Source organism: Camellia sinensis, chromosome 7 (assembly GCF_055761805.1).
Source record: "Camellia sinensis isolate YWXY chromosome 7, ASM5576180v1, whole genome shotgun sequence".
Lineage (NCBI taxonomy): Eukaryota > Viridiplantae > Streptophyta > Magnoliopsida > Ericales > Theaceae > Camellia > Camellia sinensis.
Window position 1 is genome coordinate 152717826 of NC_138967.1, and position 23444 is coordinate 152741269.

General features: G+C 34.6%; 2 protein-coding genes and 2 long non-coding RNA genes across 13 annotated transcripts; all 4 read right to left on the reverse strand.

Annotated features, from left to right (window-relative positions):
- Positions 1–425: 425 nt before the first annotated feature.
- On the reverse strand, positions 426–3163 carry LOC145794825 (carboxyl-terminal-processing peptidase 2, chloroplastic-like). The gene is made up of 4 exons (XM_082877176.1): positions 2958–3163; positions 2603–2815; positions 2111–2189; positions 426–2016 (listed from the first exon to the last, which is right to left on the reverse strand). Exons 2-4 carry the CDS (start codon positions 2812–2814, stop codon positions 1945–1947), a joined length of 363 nt encoding a protein of 120 aa, XP_082733302.1. The 5' UTR covers position 2815; positions 2958–3163; the 3' UTR covers positions 426–1944.
- Positions 3164–4747: 1584 nt separating this feature from the next.
- Positions 4748–5874, reverse strand: LOC114291114 (uncharacterized). Its single transcript, XR_014334765.1, has 3 exons — positions 5777–5874; positions 5601–5698; positions 4748–5038 (listed from the first exon to the last, which is right to left on the reverse strand). It is a non-coding gene; the product is annotated as an uncharacterized LOC114291114 (long non-coding RNA).
- A 724-nt stretch (positions 5875–6598) lies between these two features.
- On the reverse strand, positions 6599–7700 carry LOC145794826 (uncharacterized). The gene is made up of 4 exons (XR_014334766.1): positions 7577–7700; positions 7268–7459; positions 6779–6837; positions 6599–6679 (listed from the first exon to the last, which is right to left on the reverse strand). It is a non-coding gene; the product is annotated as an uncharacterized LOC145794826 (long non-coding RNA).
- A 757-nt stretch (positions 7701–8457) lies between these two features.
- Positions 8458–14287, reverse strand: LOC145795385 (uncharacterized). Of its 10 annotated transcripts, none has more exons than XM_082879607.1 (12): positions 14161–14287; positions 13858–14060; positions 13333–13404; positions 12722–12793; positions 12493–12561; positions 11943–12103; positions 11230–11247; positions 10994–11040; positions 10535–10595; positions 10309–10370; positions 10183–10222; positions 9529–10085 (listed from the first exon to the last, which is right to left on the reverse strand). In XM_082879607.1, exons 2-7 carry the CDS (start codon positions 13988–13990, stop codon positions 11242–11244), a joined length of 513 nt encoding a protein of 170 aa, XP_082735733.1. In that variant the 5' UTR covers positions 13991–14060; positions 14161–14287; the 3' UTR covers positions 9529–10085; positions 10183–10222; positions 10309–10370; positions 10535–10595; positions 10994–11040; positions 11230–11241. The 10 variants fall into 10 exon arrangements, 9 of the variants coding, with proteins under 9 accessions (XP_082735725.1, XP_082735733.1, XP_082735732.1 ...); XM_082879606.1 differs by having other exon boundaries at positions 10763–11040; XM_082879604.1 differs by having other exon boundaries at positions 11230–11253.
- Positions 14288–23444: the final 9157 nt, after the last annotated feature.

Here is a 23444-nt window from a genome sequence, read left to right on the forward strand (position 1 = left end):
AATGTTCCCATTCTGGCCATGCTCGTTTACGAACTTGTTTTTTAGATGCCAAACATTTAATCTGATAAAAAATGGCTGAGCTTTATCAGAAGCACTGCTCCACTAGCAAATTTTAACATCGTTTTGTGTAGTTGTAGAATGTCCAACATCTGATTTCTAAAAGCAACAAGAAGCGTATAAGATAACACATCCAAAAACAAAAGCAAAATGGCTAATTAATAAGTTAATACTGCAACTACGTAGGATGTTAGACAATCGATAACTAGAGTTGAGAAAAACAAACTTCAGTCATAGAGTGCAGAAGAAAAAGCTTGAACTTACCCTAAAACAAGAGTTGTCATGTTCATGAGCCTAATCAAGCTTGTCAAATTTGTTCATTTACCTATTCACTCTAATTTCCATATCGAAAGATATTCAACTTCAATTGCAATTACAAGATACTCCAAGAGCTTATCCATATTTTTGTCATATCTAAAACGCAAGGTACTTTTTCCTTTTTGTCACAGTTACCAAAGCCATATAAGTGTAGCGCCAACTTTTCATGAGGCCTCAAGTAAATCCCAATTTCAATAGAGTTAGTTTGTGGAGCAATCTTGCCCAAAACCTAAGCTTGAGCTTGGTTGTGAATGGGCTTCTTAACAAGCCCAGTATGAGATGCTTATGTCAACATTACTTTCTTTATAAAACCCTGTCTGAACTTAAATTCAAGAGGAAAGTTTGATAAAGCCTCTAGGAGGTCATACCAGATAGTTCAAATATTCATATGTTAACCATCTAACAAACTGGGTTATCTAGACAACCCTCAAATCGAACCATACCACCCTTAAGAGGGTCTTGTCATAGACTCATAATCTTTGTGGTTCATGAGTGAAACATCTCAGCTGGCTCTAACATTGTCACCAATTACTACCCCAAGTTCTCAAAATGTCTCATTTATATCTTATTATATTCACTCTAGGTTAAGTACAAGAAATCTGACTCTAGTTCACACCTCTCAGTAAGTTCTCAAAATGATACAAAATGATTCACATAATAAAACAATGAGATTGTAATGATATCAAGGTACTTCCAAGACATGCTGTGAATATGACAATATGAGATGCCCGAATAAAAATTTAACTGATCGAATACATCATATAGAATATATAGAGCATTACCACCCAATAAATGATATTTCGAACTACACCATGAAGATGTAGATACGCTCACCTGCCAAGGAGCTGGAAAAAATATACTGTAATCTGGCCAAAATACAAGGAGTCATAAAAAATTTTAGACAAATTTGAGGAAAAATGGGTATCGCTTCCAGGTAAAAAAATTAATTTTAAGACGACATATAAACTCAGCCATCTCTTTATACAACATTAACAGTCTTAAAAGAGGCTCTCAATCAATCGGCACTTCAAATTGAATCTAATCATTCGATTGAGGTTTTTTTTAAAGAAAAGTTATTGATATATATATATATATATAAAGTAAAGTGTACATTACATCAATAGTGAAGACAAAAGCCCCAAGATAGTTGCTTAAAAACTCTAAGCAACCGCACCCAAAAATGATGTTCTTGGTCCCATCTAACAAATAATCCCAATAAAAACTACAATATAGAAGTAGGTAAGATGCCCACTGTGCAAGACAAAAACAAGACAAAGTGTAGCAAAGTTACTGCCAGTATGAACTCAAAAACAAATGAAAAACAGAACCCCATAAGAGGCAAAATCTGTTCCACCTTCAATCAGTGTGAACAAAGGAAAAACATTCCTGAAGCAGCAGAGTGAAGCACCACAGAGGTCTTCATCACTGCGTTGGGTTTGTAGATATTTTATAATGAATTTCAAGCACACAACAATAAATTTTTGTAGAAGTACCTTGATATTACTTATGTTCTGACACAAAGCAAACTACAGTGCACATAGTTAAACACATATGCTAATTAATCATGCTTCACACATTAGTTTCAAGATTGACAAAACAAAGCACAAGGAACAACATACCAGACGATTTGGTGAGACGATCCTGGATAATAAGCGAAGGAAACAGAAAATTAAGTCAGAAGAAGGAAAACCAGAAGCCAAACTCATAAAAGTGAACTATCGAAAAAAAATCAAACCTCAAAGTCCAAAGGCGTCAATCTCATGAAGGAACTGCTCTGAGAATGAACAATTGCCATTGAGCCTAGTTGAATATAGCTATAAAAGTATCATTTAGAATATAGCTATAAAAGTATCATTCAGTAAATCACATTCGAAAGATGAATAGTCATTGTCATAATCCATTTGGGCAAAAAGTATCATTTAGAATATAGCTATAAAAATAAAAATTCAATGCACCATAAGCTGCTATGATAGATATCGTGATAGAAAAGTTAATGCACTTTTTAACTGCCAGTCTTAATATTTCATTTCTCACCACACATTGTATGCATAAGTAATCATGCAATATAGTTCTAAAATAAGGGTTCAATGCGTGATAACCTATGAGAAGGAATTCAATAATAGTTTAAAACTGGCGAATGTACATCTCACTAATTGATTGTAGATAATATTTGGTGAACAGAAATGTTACATGGAAAACTAAGTGACGAGCATAGTAGAGAACTCACAGCAAGCACTCTGCTGCATCATATATGCCCATGGTTTCGGTACTTGTGTCATCAATTTTCAAGATAACATCCCTAGACAAAATGCCAGCCTTATTTGCAGGACCGCTTGGAGCAGCTGAAATTACCACCAATCCTGCACGTAATCCATCACCTTCTATAGGGTAGCCAATTGACAGCCCTACACCTGTAACAGCACCTTGTGTCCCGAACATCCTTCAAAGGACATATTAAAAGATTTTAGAGAGAATATCAAAAGCCACAAAATTCGCTGACCCAAAATAGTTAAGAAAAGGCTTCCTCGAGTCAAAGAACAAGATACATTGAATTAAATGGGTGAGAAGAAACTGCCTTGTACCTTGTTACAAGTGCTAAGAACAGCAGCTTCCTCTATATGATTCAGAGCGCAAAGCTCACTAATCGCTTGAGGCCATTGTGCTTTGGGAATGGAAAGCTTTTCACGTATCTCAACTAGTGCTGTGTGAACATTGAGTCCTATGGCCACGACACTGCTTCTATCTTTTGTATATCCTGAGAGAAAAACAGAGTATAAATATTTGAACAATTGTGCCTTTAATTAATATTCCTTGTGACAAGTTAAAAATGAGGCTTGGTAATATAGCAGTTGGCTTTATAATAAAGTTGCATGTGATATGTTCTGCCTCCAAAAATGATGAGATGCACTTTATATCATAGTTGTCAATTTGAAGCATTGTGTTTAGATATACTTTAACTTTCTCTTTGTAAAATGCATATATGTAAGAAGAATATTGTGCACACATCATATGTTAATATCTGATAAATATGTTTTAATATTCTTTCTTGATTAAAGGTAGTATAGCTATGCATCTGTATAATTGGTTAACTTGTTTGTTGTTTGTTTCTTTCTTCCCATTTCACGTAATGTCTTCTAGATTAAAGTGACATCTAGATTTATCTTGAATTGGTGCAGAATTTTTTTATTATAACATTGAAGAAAGGCTTCTTATAATTGTACACAAGAAATTTCTCAGTGTTTTGTACGTCAAGCTGTTCATGTAGCCTTGTCTGCACTTCAATTTGCATCCGTATTGCTTCGCTAATATGTAAGCTTCTAAATAAAAGGTTTAATAATTAGCGTATCAGTTCAAGTAATTTTTAGAAAATAAAGAAATGGATAAAGGAGCAGAAAGAACATGAAATGGGTTTTGAGATCTTACTTATTTGTTTTGGGTTTCAATGCTTGAAAGTCCAGAATCTCTTGCACCATTCCCCCATTGCAGGAACAAATGCCTTTCTGGAGGAATGGACCCTCTTGAGGAGGGGTGGATGTTCTTTCCTTGATGATGGTGATGATGATACATCTGCCTTCAAAATGATGAATTTATGATTAGTTTCATGCAAAGAGCACAAACAGTTACTATGATCTTATTCAAAAACAATTGTGTTTTTATACTTTATGTCGGAGTTATACATGTCAGAGAACTATAAATGGAGTAATACCTTTCTGATAGCACAAGGGAAAATGAAAATATAGGCTACTGTCTTTCTAATTCACTCAGATTGAGCAAGGCCTATAACAATTATTACAAGGTTGACACAATGAATAAACTTGTCCATCTGCCTAAACCATGAATTTGCATACTAATAAGCTTATGTATATTATGATTATGATTATGATGCACAAAGGTTGGTCCATGAATCTAAAGCCTCCAATGAGACGTAAACTAGGTTTACTTATTTGTTTTATTATGGCACACAAAAAATGTCAGAATAGCCAATTTTCCTCCTAAAAGAAAATTGGCATGGACATGGACATACTCCCGCACCATTAAGGACATACTAGTGTCCGGCATGGACATACTCCCGCACCATTAAGGACACCAGTTTTCTTCCTAAAAGAAACAGACCTGTCTGTTCATGCAGAAGTCATCCTCCATGAGTTGCTTCCAAGCAATATCTTCACACACGACTAACTGTTGCAGGTAGCTCAAGGACAAACCCACAGAATAGATATAGCCCGAGAACTATACTTATCAAAAAACTGATTACGTCATTTAAGCAAAAACATATACGCAAAATAACAAATGGAAGAATCACAAACAGATAAATATTAACTGCAAATCAAAAAGGAGTTCCACCAATCACAATATATCAGTTCACTCAGCCGGGGATATTTGTTTAATATCAAGAAAAGAAGGGAAGGAAAAACTTAAACCAGTTTCCATAATACTTCAAACCTGAAGCTATTCAAGCAGGGTCTACCCAGATATTCACATCTTCACGTTGACGCATTTCTAGCACAAAAGCATCAAGTAGCCTTCGGATACATGAAAAAACAGCAGTCTTTAAAGAGCCAAACAGACCATACCAAAAGTAGAGATGTGATCAATTAGAGGCCACCCGAACTTTCTACTCCAGTTTAGATGCACCCAATTCATTCTTAGATTTTGACATTACCTGCAAAAAGAGCAACAAAGAGCCTGCATTAATGGAAAGAAGTTGAGATTCGTTGATCCATGACAACTTGGGTCTCTTAGGTTCCTGAGTTCAACACTCATCAATACATCATTCTTAAACTAGAAAAGCAGTTTTTTATTATTATTATTTTTTTATTTTTATTTTTTTTAATGACTGCATTTTATAATATGTAGATCACAAGAAACTCCACTTATCTCACAATGTTTTCTTAAATAATTACGAAACAAGAAACCTCCAGAACTTTCCTAATCACTTCCAAATGGGCAGAAAATATGATATCAATGAGAAAACAACCATGAAAGATGCTACCACTGGGAAAACTTGTGTATAAACTATGAAGCAAGCCTGAGTGGTACTTTCACATGCATGAACAAATACAAACTGCACATATTTACACACAATCAAGCAGAATAATTAAGTTCAATGTTATCCACCATCAGCATTCCTCACTTTCAAAGAAAAACTTGGAGAAACAATAAGTTTTCAACTGGAATGTATCAAAATAAGAAGTTCCATGCAATTAAACAAGCAAAGCACTTACAATTGCTGATTGCAAGGCTTTTCACTCAAGCCTATGATCTTAAATTCCATGTTATTGTGCCTTGTCTTAACCGTCATATTTTTTAGCATTTGCTTAGCCTGAACATGTCCAAACAATTACAATTTCAATAGACAAATAATAAAAATAAAACACAGAACAAACTACCAATAAATTACCTTTGCCCAGTCAATATTACGAGGTTCCCGTGCATTCTGATTGGCCAGAAGAAAATCAATCACAGGTCCAGGTGTTAATATCATAGTTGTAGACACATCTGCACAATGAATTGTACGCAGCATTAAAAATGGAAAAATCCCTGAAAAAATGACTGCCTCAACAAAAGGCAACCCCTGCATTCAACACCATAAGTTCATTTAGCAAAAAGATAGCAGATGTGGAAACAATAAGAAACACAAACAAAATGGGAAAGCCGATGGCCTTCCTTGTGGCCTAGTGGCATGGGTGGCAGCACTTAGGTGCTTGCAAGGGTGAGGTAAGGGGTTCAATTCCCCTGTTTTCTATGATCAATCAAACAAAGGCTAGTTAATTTTCAAGGTCAAATTGAAGTAAAGATATAAGGAGGCTATTGTACGTTATGTATATAAACTAATACCATGATGATTCATTTCATCATGGGCCATAGATAACTTTTTGTTTGCATACGCTGCTCGCTTGGTCGTATTTCTTTTAATTCTCCATTCTTCATCTGACAAGAAAAAACGATTAATATATTTCAAAAATCTATGTCAAAGATCATGTCCTATAGCATATTACTTCTACAGGCCATAGGATCCCTTTGATAGACCTCATAGTTTGGGAACCATTAAATGGGGTCCAACTCCTTAGAATGAGCCTAATCTATACAAGACAATCAGATTCATCTCTTTAGACCAGTCTTATATGAGACAATGACTGAAAAGAAAATGCTATGGACCATGGTAAAATAGTGAAGCTGATTACAACCTACTTAAATTGCAATTCAACCAACTGAAACTTACCTCAGTTTCACCAGCAGCAGCAGTAGCAGCTACTGAATGAGCTACTTCCATCTTCCTATTTTTTTCAAGGAATGCAGCACGCTACAAAAGATTGTATGGTCAAATATGTGTGTTGTGAAGAACTAAAATACTATCATCAAAATGTTTTAGTTTAATATGAAAATATCAGACAGACAAAACCTCTAATGGATCCATGGCTGCATTTGATTTGTAGAATCTGTCCAAGAAAGACCCTTCAACTGAAAACAAAGAAACACCAAAAGAAATCAGATGTAGATGTACAATATATTCATAACTGATGACTCAAATCATCTCAAAAGCATTTGAAGATCCCCCAAGTCTTTGTATCGTATCTTGTTGTCTACATGAAGCATGTTTCAATGCAGATATAAAAATATGTTCTACCAATATACAAACATAGATTGAAAAAACTGAAAATAATGAGATTGAAAAACAGAAAGATCAAAGTGAATGAGATTCTATTGAAAAGAGAGCAGACCAAAAATAGCAAGTGAAAAGATTAAAAAGAGTACAATTTGACTGAAGAGAGGCCAGATCGAAGAGCAAGGAAGATAGTAAATCATGTGTTTGAGACCAAATCTGAGAGAGAGAGAGAGAGAGAGAGAGAGAGGACGCGACCAGAGAGAGGGTAGCGATGGGAGGACTAACCTTAGGAGGAGCTTCAACAGGTAGGGCGCATCTAACGCCATCGCGCTCGAAACCCAATATTCATGATCTCGTCTCCTCATCTTGCTTCGACTCGACCAGTCTTGGTCCCGATCCCAAACCATGATCTCGATCCTTTTTCACTCCTCGGTCTCTTAACCTCACGTTTGTGCAAATCAACTGGTTCACCTTCCTCTGCAAAATTATCCGAGTCAGAATCAAGAAAAACAAACAATCGTGAAGAAATTTCAACCAAATCAGTTCAACAATCGATGGATTTAGAAAACAATAGAGCGAGAATCGAAATCGAACCTGATGAATCTCTCAAGAAGTATGCGGAGAGACAGAGAAAACCTAGATCTAGGATGAAGAGAGAAAACAATAGAGAGAGAATGATAGACGGAAAGAGAAATGGAGACGGAGCACCGTTATAAAGCGAAACGCGTGCTTATAAGAGGATAATAACGCGTGTTTTTAATTTCACTTCATGCTTTCCACAGCGTTTGTCAAAAAAACGTTGTCTCAAAAACGTGGTTATAGGCAAATTTTGTTGTAGTGCACCTACGTTATTGTCTTTTAAAATGTTTTCAATCACATTCAAAAAGTCACTTTCTATCTAGAAAATGTGTCCCCTGATTTGAAAAAATTAAATATCAACACAATATTTGTATATTCTATATATTATGGGTCTCACACACTATGTGACTATTATGTAAAATATTTAGTAATTTTTTTGATGTCTCTAATATTGCTCTTCAGTAAGTGGCACTGCAGGAATTTTGGCCATTAGCGACGTTTAAAAAACGCCACTATAAGCCATAAAAACGCCGTTAAAGGATAAAGTGGCGTTTATAACTTTCGTCGCAGATACGGCCGCCGTCTTTAGTTTATGACGTTTATTAAACGTCACTAATGACTTTAGCCGGCGCTTTTTAAAACGTCCTAAATGCTTATACATCCGTAACGTGAAATCCGTCACGGTTAAACGCTGACGTCATATGACGACATTTAGTGACGTTTTTCAAAAACGCCATCTTTTCTCCTTATTATTTAAAAAAAAATTCCACTACTAATTATGGGGGAAAAAACAATATAAGTAACTTTCATTTATGAAAATAATGCTTCTCAAAAAGAAAAAAAAAACAAAAAAAATTAGCAAAATACGGATTTAATTGTCAAATTGCACTATTAGCTAAATAAGATCAAATCTGAAAGTTAAGGATTCTTATATAGAAGCGCATAAACAAAAATAACCAAACAAGTTTAATTCCTCTTCCAAATGACTACAATTTTACATTTGAGAAACACAAGAACATTGTAACATTTCCTAGCTGTTTATATTTAACCACAAACCATACCCCAAAAAAATGTTAATAAAACCATTAAAATATTAGAAAACTCATTCATGGGCCAATGCTTATTTCAAGGAACAGCTGGCCAATGCTCCTACAAAAAAACACTGGAATCAGTCAAAAAAATAGAGAAGCTAACCTAAAAATAATAAATAAAAAGTTAGCAAATTATAATTATTGCCAATAATAAAGCTAGCAAAAAATAGGTTTAAAACTCTTCACCTCCACCACCTGCAAACACCCACATTCAAAAAAACTTCACGTTCATCACATAAATATATTTACTCATAAGAGTGAAGGACCATCATAATCTGTATGAAGTTCAGGCTGGCATTCAGGAGGAAGTTGCCTTCTAGCTAAAATTTCTTCATCTGGAGAGAACATACATGCCTCAGTAGATATCAATTCAAGAAAACAATACAATCTAATTTTTGCCCTTTCAAAATGGGGCATATATCAGAGATCAATTCTTCAAACTAACAAAATAAATATTGATTTATTACTGAAATCTGTTCCTCATTAATGATTTCAACTGGTTCATACTACGATGATCCAAACAAAAATTAATGAGTAGGACAATAAAGAAAGAACAAAGCATATAGAGAATGAGATGAGGGTTTGTATGTGTTTTATGTTGTGTGAACATTTGACAGTCAAGCAGAGCATAAAATGTGTACCTACCTACCTGTCTCCTTCACCCCCAAGGTTTGTGATATTTCAAGAGAGAATGTAATTTGTAAAGCATTCAATTTTATACACTGAGATGAGGGTTTGTATGTTTTGTATATTCCATTTCCTGCAAATACAATTACTAGTATGTTTTCGTGTTCTCAATAATGTAATAAATATATAATATATATAGGTATTTGACTTACTCATGCCTCTGTGGTTTCATGTATGCCAAAAAGGTGGCCATATGTGGCAATGGTCAAAGGTGAAGGAGAGGGACGGAAAGAGACGGAGAGAGGAATAGAGGTGGCCGATAGTGGTAGTAGGGTCACAGATGACGATGGAAAGAGTAATAAAACAGGTAAGAAAATCACATAATACTTTAAAATAAGCGAATCAACCAGGAAATCATTCAATAAATTTAAAATAAAGTGGAGACGGATGCACGGATGCACGAGGAAGCAGAGAAGGTGCAGAAAACCTCCATTCATTGAAATAAGTGAATCAACCAGTTACACCAATGCACAACCAGATACTTTGTTAAAAATTGAGTAGTATACAATGTCATGAATGCAGAATACATTCCTATGATACAGTCATCGGCAAGAACTCAAGACTCAAAAGTCAAATGAATAAGGACTGTTTGGTATGTAAATAAATGGGATTGAGATGTCCATAAAGAAAATTTCAGGCACATTTCATCTAGTTGTGTATCTATCCTGTATAGTTAGCAGACAATAGCCATAGAATACTAGAGAGTTCAGAATCTCACCATGAATGAGAGAAGGCCAGTAAGTATGCTACATTTAAGACATACAAACCCTAGTCAGCATCAGACGCTAGATTAAATGGTTACAAACAATGACATCTGTTTTTTCATCAATGACAATGTATTACCTTGATACAGACCACATCGGATTCCAACTTTCTGGATGAACTGAAAAATGATAGAAAGGAGATGAAAATAAAATCAGTTTATTAAAAAGAACAGATGATTCCTAGATGATATTTAACGGCACTTACAATCACTCATAGACAAGCAGAGTTTCTTTTGTGTCATAAATCGTCCATTTGGAGTAGTCATACTACAATGGAACCAAATGTAATTTTCAGTTAAAGAAACCTAGTGAAAATGTTAAAAATAAAAATAAACATGAAGTTGCTAAAAAGTATCAAAAAAAATTTTCCCGAAAAATTTAAGCAGACAGAATCCACAACACATGATTCCTGGAGGTTTAAAAGCATGTACCTGCAATTGAGGGTCCAAGAGCAATTATGCAGGCCCCAGTCAAAGTTGCCAGGTCAACTATCTGCAAAACAATTGATCATAGTGTCATCAAAACTTAAAAGACAAACTGAACTTTCTAAAATAGAGCAAACTCTTCCAAAAAGAGTTAGGAAAATGAACCACCAATTGATTTTTCAATTTCCACAAAATAAGGAAACCCATTTAAACTCTGAAGGGCAGGTATTGTACTTGTATTGTTGTCCTTATTGTCATACGAAGCCCATTATTGAAACCTGCCCTTCAGAGTTTAAATGGATTTCAAGGCCTTTCTTTGATCTGCCCTTATTGTCATACGAAGCTCCCAATATCTTCCACCTTGATCCCACACTGGCATGACGGCATCATTGTCTTCCGGCAAATCAGCTGCCCAGTTCGGTATCTCCAATGTGTACGTAATGTCTGTGTGGGAGAGCACCTTACCAAAGCAATAGTTTTCCATATCCTTTCTTGAATTGATTCTCCAAGACCTAAACAAATTAAGGATGTGATCAATTAAATGTATATTCGAAGAATAACTTAAATTAATCCAAAAAGAAAGTATACAAATAATAAACAAAAATGAAATTATAAAACAGAACAGAATAAAACAGGTCCTCCCACCCCACAGCCCTTTAAGAACTTTCAGAGAGAGAGAGAGAGAGAGAGAGAAGCATTACCTTTACTTACTCTTATCTCTGAAACTTGTGTCCAAGCTCAGACAATGAGGTGTTTATATAAAGGAAAGACAAAAAGAGTGGAAGCTACTGTCAATGTCATTGTTTTTTATCAACAAAAGAAGAATTTTTATTAATGAAGATCAAAATACAAGTGCAATCACAATAAAATTTAACAATCCCAACTATGTCAACATCAAAAAGCAAGTGCAATCATATGCCACCACTAAACTGAAATGATTGGTGAGGAACCAATCAAGCAAACAAGACTAAAGAAAACCAACCAAAAGCCAAACAGTCCCCAATCAAAGATACAAGATAGAAAAACAAAAGAAGACCACCAATACCAATGAGTTAATGTTCTTCTTGATTAAGAGCGTTAAGATAATATTATATTATTATCCTAACGAATATTAGACATGAATGGTTGGTTACGGTCGTTCTCATTAATGCAATTAGAGTGACTGAGGATGTGAGACTAGTTTTTGTTTGGGTTATTGCAATAGTTGTTAGTATAGCTTATTGTCAAAGTTCGTTGCCCGCACTTGTAATTATTTATCCATATAAACTCTGAAGGGCTCTGGTATTACATAACCGAGAACTCATGTTTCAGAATACAGATTAATTTCCACAAAATAAGGAAAATTTAAATAAACCAAACACAATAAATCTACAATTTTGCTAAATAAAGTGCATTTGTCATGATGTTTATATACCTGCTCTACACCTTGGTTACAGGCATATACCAAAGCATCTGCCAGTGTAAGTCTGCTTTCTGCATCAGTGTTGTTGATCATAGTGTCACCAATTGATTTTTCAATTTCCACAATTCTAAAATGGCATGTCTCTATTTTATCCATATAAACTCTGAAGGGCTCTGGTATTACATAATAGAGAACTCATGTTTCAGAATACAGATTAATTTCCACAAAATAAGGAAAATTTAAATAAACCAAACACAATAAATCTACAATTTTGCTAAATAAAGTGCATTTGTCATGATGTTTATATACCTGCCAAAAATAATCACATCGGAAGGCAAACCCACAAGAATGGATTTTGAGAAGCAAGGAGGGAAAATTCTACATATTGTATATTCAACGGCTAGAGGAATACCCATTCCCTAAATACAGCTGTGAGTTGTTGCACAAGACCCATCTATTATCCCTCTTGGGTATCTCCGTCAAAAGTGAGAAACTCTATAATTTTTGCCCTAATTTTTTATATTGTTGTTGAACTTGCATAAATATAAGAAGGAAAAACCACCTCTCATGTGTACCAAACAAGCATCTGAGATATCATTGAATCCCAAGCTTAGTACTTTATTCCGTAGCCCTGCAGAAAACATGACATGAAAAAGGTTACTTTTTGCTGTGAAGATTGTTTCAATGTTTTCCTGGTGCTATTAGAAAGTGGAGTATGTATCCCAATTTAAAAGACAGTCCATTATTCTTAAATCAGGAGGGATACAAAGTAAAGTTTATATATAACCTACCTGAAAACTTTTCACACCCATCGTCAGACAAATTACATCTACTTAGGTTCAAATATAGCAGGGCAGGAATAGCTGCATGTATAGAACAAATGGCAATCAGATTAATACCAAACATGAATAACTTATACTATTATTAATCATAGTATATCACAAGAAATCCTTCATTCATCACCAGCATTTACCACGTTAAGTCAAAAACATTTAAGCAGAAAATCAAAAAAATTAACAATCAACTCCTTTGAAAATCAGAAGTCAGCTTCCAAATAGAAAACATTACTGAGAAAGTAATTTTTTTTCATTTTCTCAATAATCCAATGCATTACACTTCCAAATATTTTTATTGTGCTTTGATCCACAAAATGTTTAAATTTTCAAATGGAAATCCTGGATTTGCAATAAACTGCTAGTCTCCTACAAATCCAAAATCATATCTTTGAGTTACCTTTGTCAAGATATTTTCTTAAGTTTAGACCATAAAACAAATAATACTCATGAAATATTTATTGTTTCATAGCACATACCCTTCTCTCAAAATGCAATATTTATCACAATATCCAGTAACATAACTACAATGGCGATGGCTCAGAGGAGAAGAAAAGGTAAAAGTGAACCTGCAAGAGAGTCCAAGCATACCGCAGTAACAGGGCAACCTTCCATGTTCAATAGAGAGAGCTTGTGCAAACCTGCAATGCACACAGATACCAAATATTTCAGTGAAAAAGTTATAGAATTTGCCATACCAAGAAGAAAATGAAACCAAAACTGACCACGACAAGTTCCTAAGGGAAGCATTATCAAACCATTTAAAGGAAAAAAAAATCAAGGATATTGTTTCGAATGAAAAAATTCAAATCTCAAACAAATATTTTTGAATGACAAATTTCAAACCTTAAACATATATTTTTGAATGAGAAATTTTAGATCTGAAACATATGTTTTTGAATAAGAAATTTCAAATCTCAAAACATATTTTTGAATGAGAAATCTCATATCTGAAACATATGTTATTGAATAAGAAATTTCGAAATCCAGTAGGAAGAGCGAGGAAGATAGTGAGTCATGTGTTTGAGACTAGATCTGATGGAGCAATAGAGGGGGAGAGAGAGAGAGAGAGAGAGAGAGAGAGAGGATGAGACCTGAGGGGCGGTAGCGACGGGAGGACCAGACCTTAGGAGGATTACCAGAAACCCAGTATTCATGATCTCGTCTCCTCCTCTTGCTTCGACTCGACCGGTCTCGGTCTCGATCCCTGTCTCGATCCCGATCCATGATCTCGATCCTTTTTCACTCCTCAGTCTCGTAACCTCGCGTTCCTGCAACTCAACCGGTCCATCTTTCTCTGCAAAATCATCAGAATCAGAATCAAGAACAACAAAAAATCGTCTGGAAATTTCAACCAAATCGATTCCAAAATCGATGGATTTAGAATTAAATCTGACCAAGTAATCGTAATCGAACTGGTGAATCTCTCAAGAAGCATGAGAGAGACGGAGAAAACCCTAGATCTAGGACGGAGAGAGCAAACGATAGAGAGAGAATGATAGAGACGAAAAGAGAAATGGGGAGACGGAGCACTGTTATAAAGTGAAACGCGTGTTTAACGGGTGTATTTTAATCTAACGCGTGTGTTTAACGCGTCTTTCACAACGTTTGTCCAAGAAACGATGTCTAAGAAACGTTGTTATAGCCAGCTTTTCTTGTAGTGTGGGTGACTGAAATTGGCTTTTTTTTAATGAAATTTTTTATTAATTTTTTTTGTTTTTAGTATTTTGAAAAATAATTCAAAAAATTTTAAATTGTTAGAATCTACTCGATTAGACGAACCAGAAAAGTAAACAAATTTAAAGAAAAACCCACTAAAAACAAAAAATAGTTGTATGAGTTTTCAAAAATAGTTTTATGAGTTTTTAATTCATATTTTGTATTTTTAGTAAATTTTATTTATTTATTTACTTTTTAGATCCACTTAAATTTGATATACTTAAAAGTATTAAATTTGTATAAAAATCTTTTTAAAAAATCATTAGCTACAACAAAATATAAAAATATACTGAATTTTCATTTTTTTTAAAGTATATCTAGTTTAGGTGTATTTAAAAAATAAAAAAATCCGTAAATATTTTTTATAAAAAAAAACTCACTAATTTTTTTTTTTCAAAAATTCAAAACAAATACCTCTATTTTCAGAAGGAAAAAAAAAGTGTAAACCAAACAAGGTTTTTTTTTCTCTTTCTTTTTTTTTTATATCTTTTACGAAATTTTTTTTTTAGATTTTTAATTTTTGGTTTTATTTTTTTACTTTTTAGATTCTTTTACACTAGACAGACCAGAAATTTGACACAAATGTCACAAAAAAAAAATTACTAAAGACAAGAAAATTCAAAAAAAAAAAAATGTAACTTTCTTAGCTGGATGCCAAATGAGTTATAAATCTCTTTCATAAGAGTAAGTCCAACAAGCTTTCTATATTGTGTCTATTAGGCATTTTATCTAGCCAAATCATTATTTTAATATTCCAACAGGCTTGGCAATAATACACTAGACATTATACATCATCTGCAAGGGACGAGATACAATTGAAGAGTCTAGGAAAACGATTTCTCTCACTGAATACCTACGCGGCTAACTAATTGTAAAAAATTTTGTTAAAAATATATATTGACTAAAATAATTAGATAAAATAAAGAGTATATTTATTTATGTACTTTTGAAAAACGTCTCCAAGTGCTAAAGTTGTTGCGGAAACTTGATACCAATCGCTCCTTTCTCACCTTAATTATTGTCATTTGAAAAGTTTTAATTCAAACATTTAGCTAAATCATTGCCCTCTTAGCCAATTTTTAGCTGGAAAATGAGCCCATATATTTTGTCACAAACTTCTTTCTTTGAAGTTTCTTTGGTAAAGACTTGGTACCCACCACTCCCCTCTCACCTAAATTATTGACTATTGCAATATTTTGAACCATATTCATTTAAATCATTGTCCTCTTCGCTGCATTGATAGTTCAATATCATTATTATAAATTTGATTTTAATCAATTATGATAAGTTAAATTAATGAATGTAACCTGAAAGCTTATCTTTTCATATAACTTTTGACAAAATTTGAACTCAAATAATATATCATAGGTATGAATATTCTAAATACACCTCATAATATCTCTTTACATTTATTGGTATTAGTATAATATCCGTGTTATGTACGGTCATAAATAAATAAATAAAAACCTCTAAAATTGAATAAATAAATAAAATAATTTTAGAATGCATAAAAAAATGGTAAGCAAATGTTAACTAATTTCATCACAACTACACAATGGTCTTTTTATTTTTTTTATTTTTAATATCATGTTATTAATGATGTGTTTTACAAATTAAATAACAAAAACATGTGTCATAATGTAATTTGTAAAATTCAAAGACAAAAAATAGGGTAAATTAGAAAAATAGTAAAGTCATGGCTGTATTTGTTGTGTTGGATAGCTCGGGCCAAGCACTCAATCCATGGCTAGAATTGTTGGATGAAATGTATCTATGATTTATTTAAATGGTAATTTGTGTAATTTCTCTAAAACTTTATGAAAATTTTCTTTATTTGTTAGAAGATTTGTGAGGATCCTTATATCATGTAGTGATTTTATATATTTTTAAAGGTTACTCATAAATTTTAAACTAAAATTTCAAACATGACGCTTTATAAAAATGTATGTATACCAGAACTATGCCAATCTATTTTGTTGGTTAAAGCCATGGATAAAACATTGAACAAATTACATCAGTGGTCACAATATTTTATTAGCTGTGTCATTTTACTCCCTACACTTTCAATTGACCTAATTTTGACCCTTAATTTTAGATTTTGCGTCAATTTGATCCAATTGATAATTTTATTAGTGTATTTAAAAAAAAAATTATCACTAAATTAGTTGAAATTAATTTACTGAATTTGATAAGTCTACAATTTTACCCTTAAAAATATGACACATAACACTATATATATTTTCCATAAAAAAAAATAATGCTAAGAGTTGTAATCAATTGGACCAAATTGAAACAAATATAAATTTAAGGTCAAAATCGAACCAATTTAGATTATAGGAACTAAAATAACACAAGGACTAAAATACATAGACAACCGTGGTAATTTGCCCTAAAACATTTGGTCTATAGGAATTTTTGTTTATTTACCAGACTAATGGGACTGATCAAGCCATTCAGCACACAGTTAGCATTAGAAAATAAAGTGTATATGATTATCTTAACAGAAGTTTGTAATCTACCAAAAAACTATAATTTTCATTTTTAATATATTGTACATTTCATGCTTTACTCCGCCAGGGTTGTTAACAATTCCGCCGGTCCCAAGCCCGGGTTAAGGAGGAGGGCTGTGTGTTAGGTAACCGACAGCCAACACGTAAAAAAAGCTGCTCGAATCCCGTATGATAATGAATCATACTTTGAATCATTTAAATGCTAGGTCGTTTCCCTCAAATGACGTGTTGCGCCTATTTCCGAATGTTTAGAAAAGTGAGCAAGAGGCGCCGCATCGACGCCTGGGTGAAGTGAAAAAGAGGCAAAGGTTCCCGTGTTTTTCTGGACGAGCACGGGTAAAAAAAACTAGTTCAAGACTACAGGTTTAGGGTAGCCACTTGGAATATAGGAACCTTAACGACTAAGACGATAGAATTGGTAGATGTTATGATTAGGAGGAGAGCTAATATAGCTTGCGTACAAGAAATTAAGTGGACAGGTGAGAAAACTAGGGAAATTGAGGATACCAGTTTTGAATTTTATTATAGTGGTAAGGATAGACGCAAGAATGGAGTAGGAATCATAATTTCCAAGGGTCTTATGGAGAATGTAGTGGCGGTCATTATGAAAGGGAATAGGATTATGTTAGTTAAACTAGTTATTGGAGGAAATATAGTAAATGTTATTAGTGCATAAGCCCCTCAAGTAGGATTAGATGATCAGACTAAAAGGGATTTTTGGGAGCAAATGGATGAGATCTTACAGAAGATACCCGTAGGAAAGAACCTGGTTATAGGTAGAGATTTTAATGGCCATGTAGGCATAGATAAACTAGGCTATGAAAGGGTGCATGGTGGATACAGTTTTGGTGAGAGAAATGAAGTTGGAGAGAGTATCTTAGATTTTGCGTTGGCTTCTGACCTAGTGGTGGCCAATACTATGTATAAGAAGAGAAAGGAGCATTTGACAACCTTTAAGAGTTGGTCAGTTAAGAGCCAAATAAATTACTTCTCAGTGAGAAAAGTGAACCGCCTAAAATGCAATGATTGTAAAGTGATTCCTGAAGAGAGCCTGGCCTCTCAACATAGGATTTTGGTACTACATTTATGTTTTAGAGGGCAATACCAAGTTAAGAAGGGTTGTGGGAGCCGTAGGACAAGATGGTGGGACCTAAGAGGGGATAAACTAGAAATATTTAAGAATAGAATGGATAAGAAAGGTACTTGGAACTTAAAAGATGATGCTAACACTGTGTGGAACTCGATGGCCAATTGTATGAGGAGAATCTCAAAGGAAATGCTTGGATAGTCGAAAGGGACGGGACCCAGCTCTAGGGAAACTTGGTGGTAGAGGGAAGAGGTTCAAGGGGTAGTTAAGGCAAAAAAAAATAGTGCTTTAAAAAGTGGCAGAAGGGAAAAACTGAAGAAAACCTTAAGAGCTATAAATTGGCTAATAAGGAGGTAAAAAAAGTAGTGAAAGAGGCTAAGTTAAAAGCTGATGATGACTTATACACTAGACTAAATAGTAAGGAGGGAGAGAAGAGGGTATACAAACTTGCTAAGACACGGGAGAGGAAAACAAAAGATTTTAATCAAGTTAACTACATCAAGAGTATTCTAAGGTATTGATGAAGGATTAAAAGATTAAAGAAAGATGGAAGAACTATTTTGAGAAACTATTAAATGAGGAACATTGAGGTATGACAATAGGGGAAGAAATAACCAGTAATACGATAAACCAAGACTACAGGTTCTATCGCAAGATTAGGAACTTTGAAATGGAGATTACACTTAAGAAGATGAAATCAAATAAGGCTTTAGGACCCGGTGATATCTCTATTAAAGCTTGAAAGTGTTTGTGTAAAAAAGGGACTGCTTGGTTGACTAGGTTGTCTAGCAAAATTTTGATGACTAGGAACATGCCAGATAAATGGAGGAAGAGTATTTTAGTGCTAATCTATAAGAATAAAGGAGATGTCCAGAATTGCAACAACTATAGAGGAATCAAGCTAATGTGTCGTATAATGAAAGTGTAGGAGAGGGTAATGGAACGCCAATTGCGAGATATAACAGAGGTATCAGAGAATCAATTTGGGTTTATGCCTGGTAGCTCAAAAATGGAAACGATTTATCTTTTTAGGAGAGTAATATAAAAGTATAGAGAAAAGAAAAGAGACACTCATATAGTGCTTATCGACCTTGAGAAAGCATATGATAGAGTGCCCCAGGATATAATATGATGGGTGTTAGGGAAGAAAAGGGTGACAAAATGTTGCATTGATGTGATTAGGGACATGTATGAAAGGGTGGTGACCACTATTAGATCACCTGCTGGAGAGACAAATAAATGTCCTATCACTGCAGGGTTACACATTATCTTTTTGCTTTAGTTATGGATGAGTTGACGAAAAATATTCAGGATGACGTGCCATGATGTATGCTTTTTACAGACGATATTGTGCTAGTGGATGAGACAAGAGAAGGAGTTAACGCAAAATTAGAGATTTGGAGAAAAGCTTTCGAATTTAAAGGATTCCGGATAAGCAGAATTAAGATAGAGGATATGGAGTGTAAATTTAGTAACAGTAACGATGAAAGCAGAGGAGAAGTGAAGATTGAGAACCACGAATTACCTAAGAGTGAACATTTTCATTATTTATGGTCGATTATCACAACAGCGGGGGAGATTGATACAAATGTGGCCCATAGGATTAAGGCAAGATGGTGTAAGTGGAGAAGTGCGTCTGGAGTATTGTGCAATAAACGGATAACCACTAGACTAAAATGCAAGTTCTATAGAACGGCTATTAGACCATTAATGATGTTGTATGGGATGAAGTGTTGGGCAACTAAGAAACAACATATAGATAAGATGAGTGTGGCTAGATGAAGATGCTAAGGTGGATGTGTGGCAAGACTAGACAAGACAGAATTAGGAAGGAGTGTATTCGGGAATGGATAGGAGTAGCATCGATAGAAGATAAGTTGAGAGAGAAACGATTGAGATGGTTTGGTCACATTCAACGGAGACCAACAGAGGCAGTAGTGAAGAGATGCGATGTTGTAACGGTAGATAGAAGTATTAGGGGACGGGGTAGGCCTAGATTAACATTGGCTAGCATTATAAATAGAGATATGGATCTACTTAATTTGACTAACGAAATGGCTTTTGATAAGGTCGCGTGGAGAAGAAGGATTCATGTAGCCGACCCCATGATGGGACTTAAGGCTTGGTTCGGTTTGGTTTTGTACATTTCATACTTCAAATAATAACTTGAATATGACACTCCGGTTGGACTTCTGATTAAAAATAAGAAGCAAATTTGCCAAACTTAAGGCGTAAATGACCTGTTCAAGGAAAAATTATAGAATGACCACCGAACTCATCGAAAATCGACACAAACACCTTGCTCAAGTCTAGATAAAGTTTTAGGAGCAAACAACCTGCCGATTGGACTTTCGGTTTGAAAATTAGAAACAAATTTGTGAAACTTAAGACTTATTAATGAAAATGCCCCGTTTGAGATCGTAATTAATTAATCATTAAATGACCCAAAGATAGGCACGAGTACCCCATTCGAGTATAAACAAACTTTTTAGAGTAGAAATACTCCAATAGGCATCATAGTTTCAAGACTAAGTTTTTTTTATAAAATCTTACTAACATTTTAATATTGTAGAGAAACACTCCACTATAGAACATAGTTCGAAGAATACCAAAGGATTTTGTTTTGTGTATTTGGTTACATTATGATATAGGTTTCTATAATGGATTTGTGGCTTGGATGTTTCAGATGTTATATGTAAGAGATTTGCACTTGGGTGTGCTCGATGTAATATTGCTTGGATGTTTGATATGCTATTAATTTCGGATTAAATTAATGTTTTGAATGCTTTGCACAGGTTTATAGATGTACTAAACAGGAAAAATAAAAAATTGCTCAGTTGATTTTTGGTGACAGGTTTTTTTAGTCGCGGTTAATTTACTTTTTGTGACCAATTTAGTTTACTAAAAGTGTCAGCAGTTTGGTGTGACGAAATGTAGTTAGTCGCTATTTCGTACTTTTAGCAACCAAAAAGTTGACTCATCGCTAAAATATTTTTCATTCAACAATGAATTACTTCTTCGCTAAGTATTATTTTTGGTGACGAGTTTATCTATTGCTAAAACTCGGGTAGCATTTGGTAGAGTTTTGGTATTATGATTTGAGAATAGAGTTGTATTTGTTGGGTATACCTCCTTATTGGAGTGTGGGACCCAATTGATTTATTAAAAGAGTTTTAATTTGGCTTGATTTAGGTATAATATATTTTTATATATTATATTTGAGGAGACCCAATTCAATTTGGATACAATTAGAGTTTTGTTAAAAAGCCCAAAATTCAACAATATAAATATATGTTGTTTAGATCTTCCGGATGAGAGTGGCGCAACAGCATCAATTCTTTTTCGGTGAGAGTATTCGGTGTATCAATCAATTTTGTTGAATTTGTTTTGTGAAACAGTGTGGCTGCCAAGTCATATGTGTTGAGTTAGTGCTTGGTGCACTGTGGGTTCGTTAGTGAATTTCGGTTGGCTACTTCGGTTTTGGCTTCATAGTTGGATGACTTGGTGAAATTTTTTTGGGTCTTCTACAACTCTGATTCTGAAGATTTTGGTTCTTCTATTTGGTGAGGTCTTTCCTCTTTGTTTATTTGTGATTATTTGGAATTCACCTAAGGGTGGTTTTGTGAGACCATTAGTGTCTCGTTTGTAATCGTTTGGAACTTATTTGGTTGATAGTTGAATCGGATTTCGATCCCGTGGACGTACCTCACATTGAGGGAACCACGTAAAAATTCTTGTGTTGCCTTTGATTTAATTTTTCCGCATTAGTTTTTATTCCCATTGATTGATTTACTTGTGGAGAATCACATCGATTTTCCCTAACAACTGGTATCAGAGCTTACGGTTTATTTGGGTCTATTTATTTGTGTAAATCAATGGAGGGGAATGTGGGTCGTATGCCTAGCTTCAATGGAAGCAATTGGGTAACTTGGAAAACTAAAATGGAGGACCTATTATTTTGTAAAGATTTATATGGACCCATTGAGGGTGATTCTGGCAAACCCGAGGGTATGAAAGATGATGAATGGAATAGGCTTAATCGAAAAGCCGTTGGTGTTATCCGTCAATGGATTGATGACAGTGTGTTTCATCATGTTGCTACTGAAACTTCAGCACATGATTTATGGAAAAAATTAGAAGGCCTTTATGATAGGAAATCAGCCACAAATAAAGCTTTTCTGTTTCGTAAGTTGGTTAATTTAAAATATAAAGAGGGCAGCCCTATTCCGGAACATCTGAATGAAATAAAGAGTATTGTTAACCAACTTGCTTCTATGAAAATTGTTTTTGATGATGAGTTGCAGGCTTTGATGCTACTTAGTTCTTTACCCGAAAGTTGGGAGACTTTGGTTGTGACCGTCAGTATAATTCGGCGCCCGATGGAGTTGTCACAATGGGCCAAGTCACTAGTAGCCTGTTGAATGAAGAAACTAGAAGAAAATCAGCGGGTTCCTCTCATTCAGAAGCATTTGTTGTGAGAGGCCGAAGCAAATCAAGGGGGAGGAGTAAGACTTCTCATGGTCGTGATCAAAGCCGTGACAAATCAAAAGATGGTTCTTTTTCAAAGAAAGACATTGAGTGCTATTATTGCCATGAGAAAGGACACATGAAGCGAGAATGCCGAAAGTTCAAGAATAAGGAGAAAAGGCGTGATAAAAGTGTGGATAAGAAGCAAGAAGACACAACAGCAGTTACTACCAATGGTGATCTCATGGTCGTTTGTGAAGATGATTGTATCAATTTTGTGGGCCAAGAGAGCAATTGGGTGATTGATTCTGGTGCTTCTTTTCATGTGACTTCTCGAGTTGATTTCTTCACTACCTACACTGCAGGAGATTATGGTTCTGTTCGAATGGGTAATGAAGGTTTGTCCAAGATTATTGGCATGGGTGATGTTTGCTTGGAAACAAATTTGGGCTGCAAGTTGTTGCTTAAGGATGTGAGGCATGTTCCCGACATTCGCCTCAATTTGATCTCTACCGGGAAGCTAGATGATGAAGGCTTCAACAACAAATTTGGTGATGGAATATGGAAGCTCACAAAGGGTTCCTTGGTGGTGGCTAAGTGTAAGAAGACTCATACACTTTATTCGATGCAAGGAAAAATTTGTAAAGGTATTGTCAATGCACTTCAAGATGATACTTCTACCGAATTGTGGCACAAGCGGCTTGGCCATATGAGTGAAAAGGGGCTGCAAGTTTTGTTCAAGAAAGAGCTTCTACCCGGTTTGAAAGGTACACATCTTAAAACTTGTGTTCATTGTTTGGCGGGTAAACAACATAGAGTTTCTTTTCATAAAAATGTTGTTTCTAGAAAAGAAAATGTTTTGGAGTTGATTCATTCTGATGTTTGTGGTCCTTTAAAA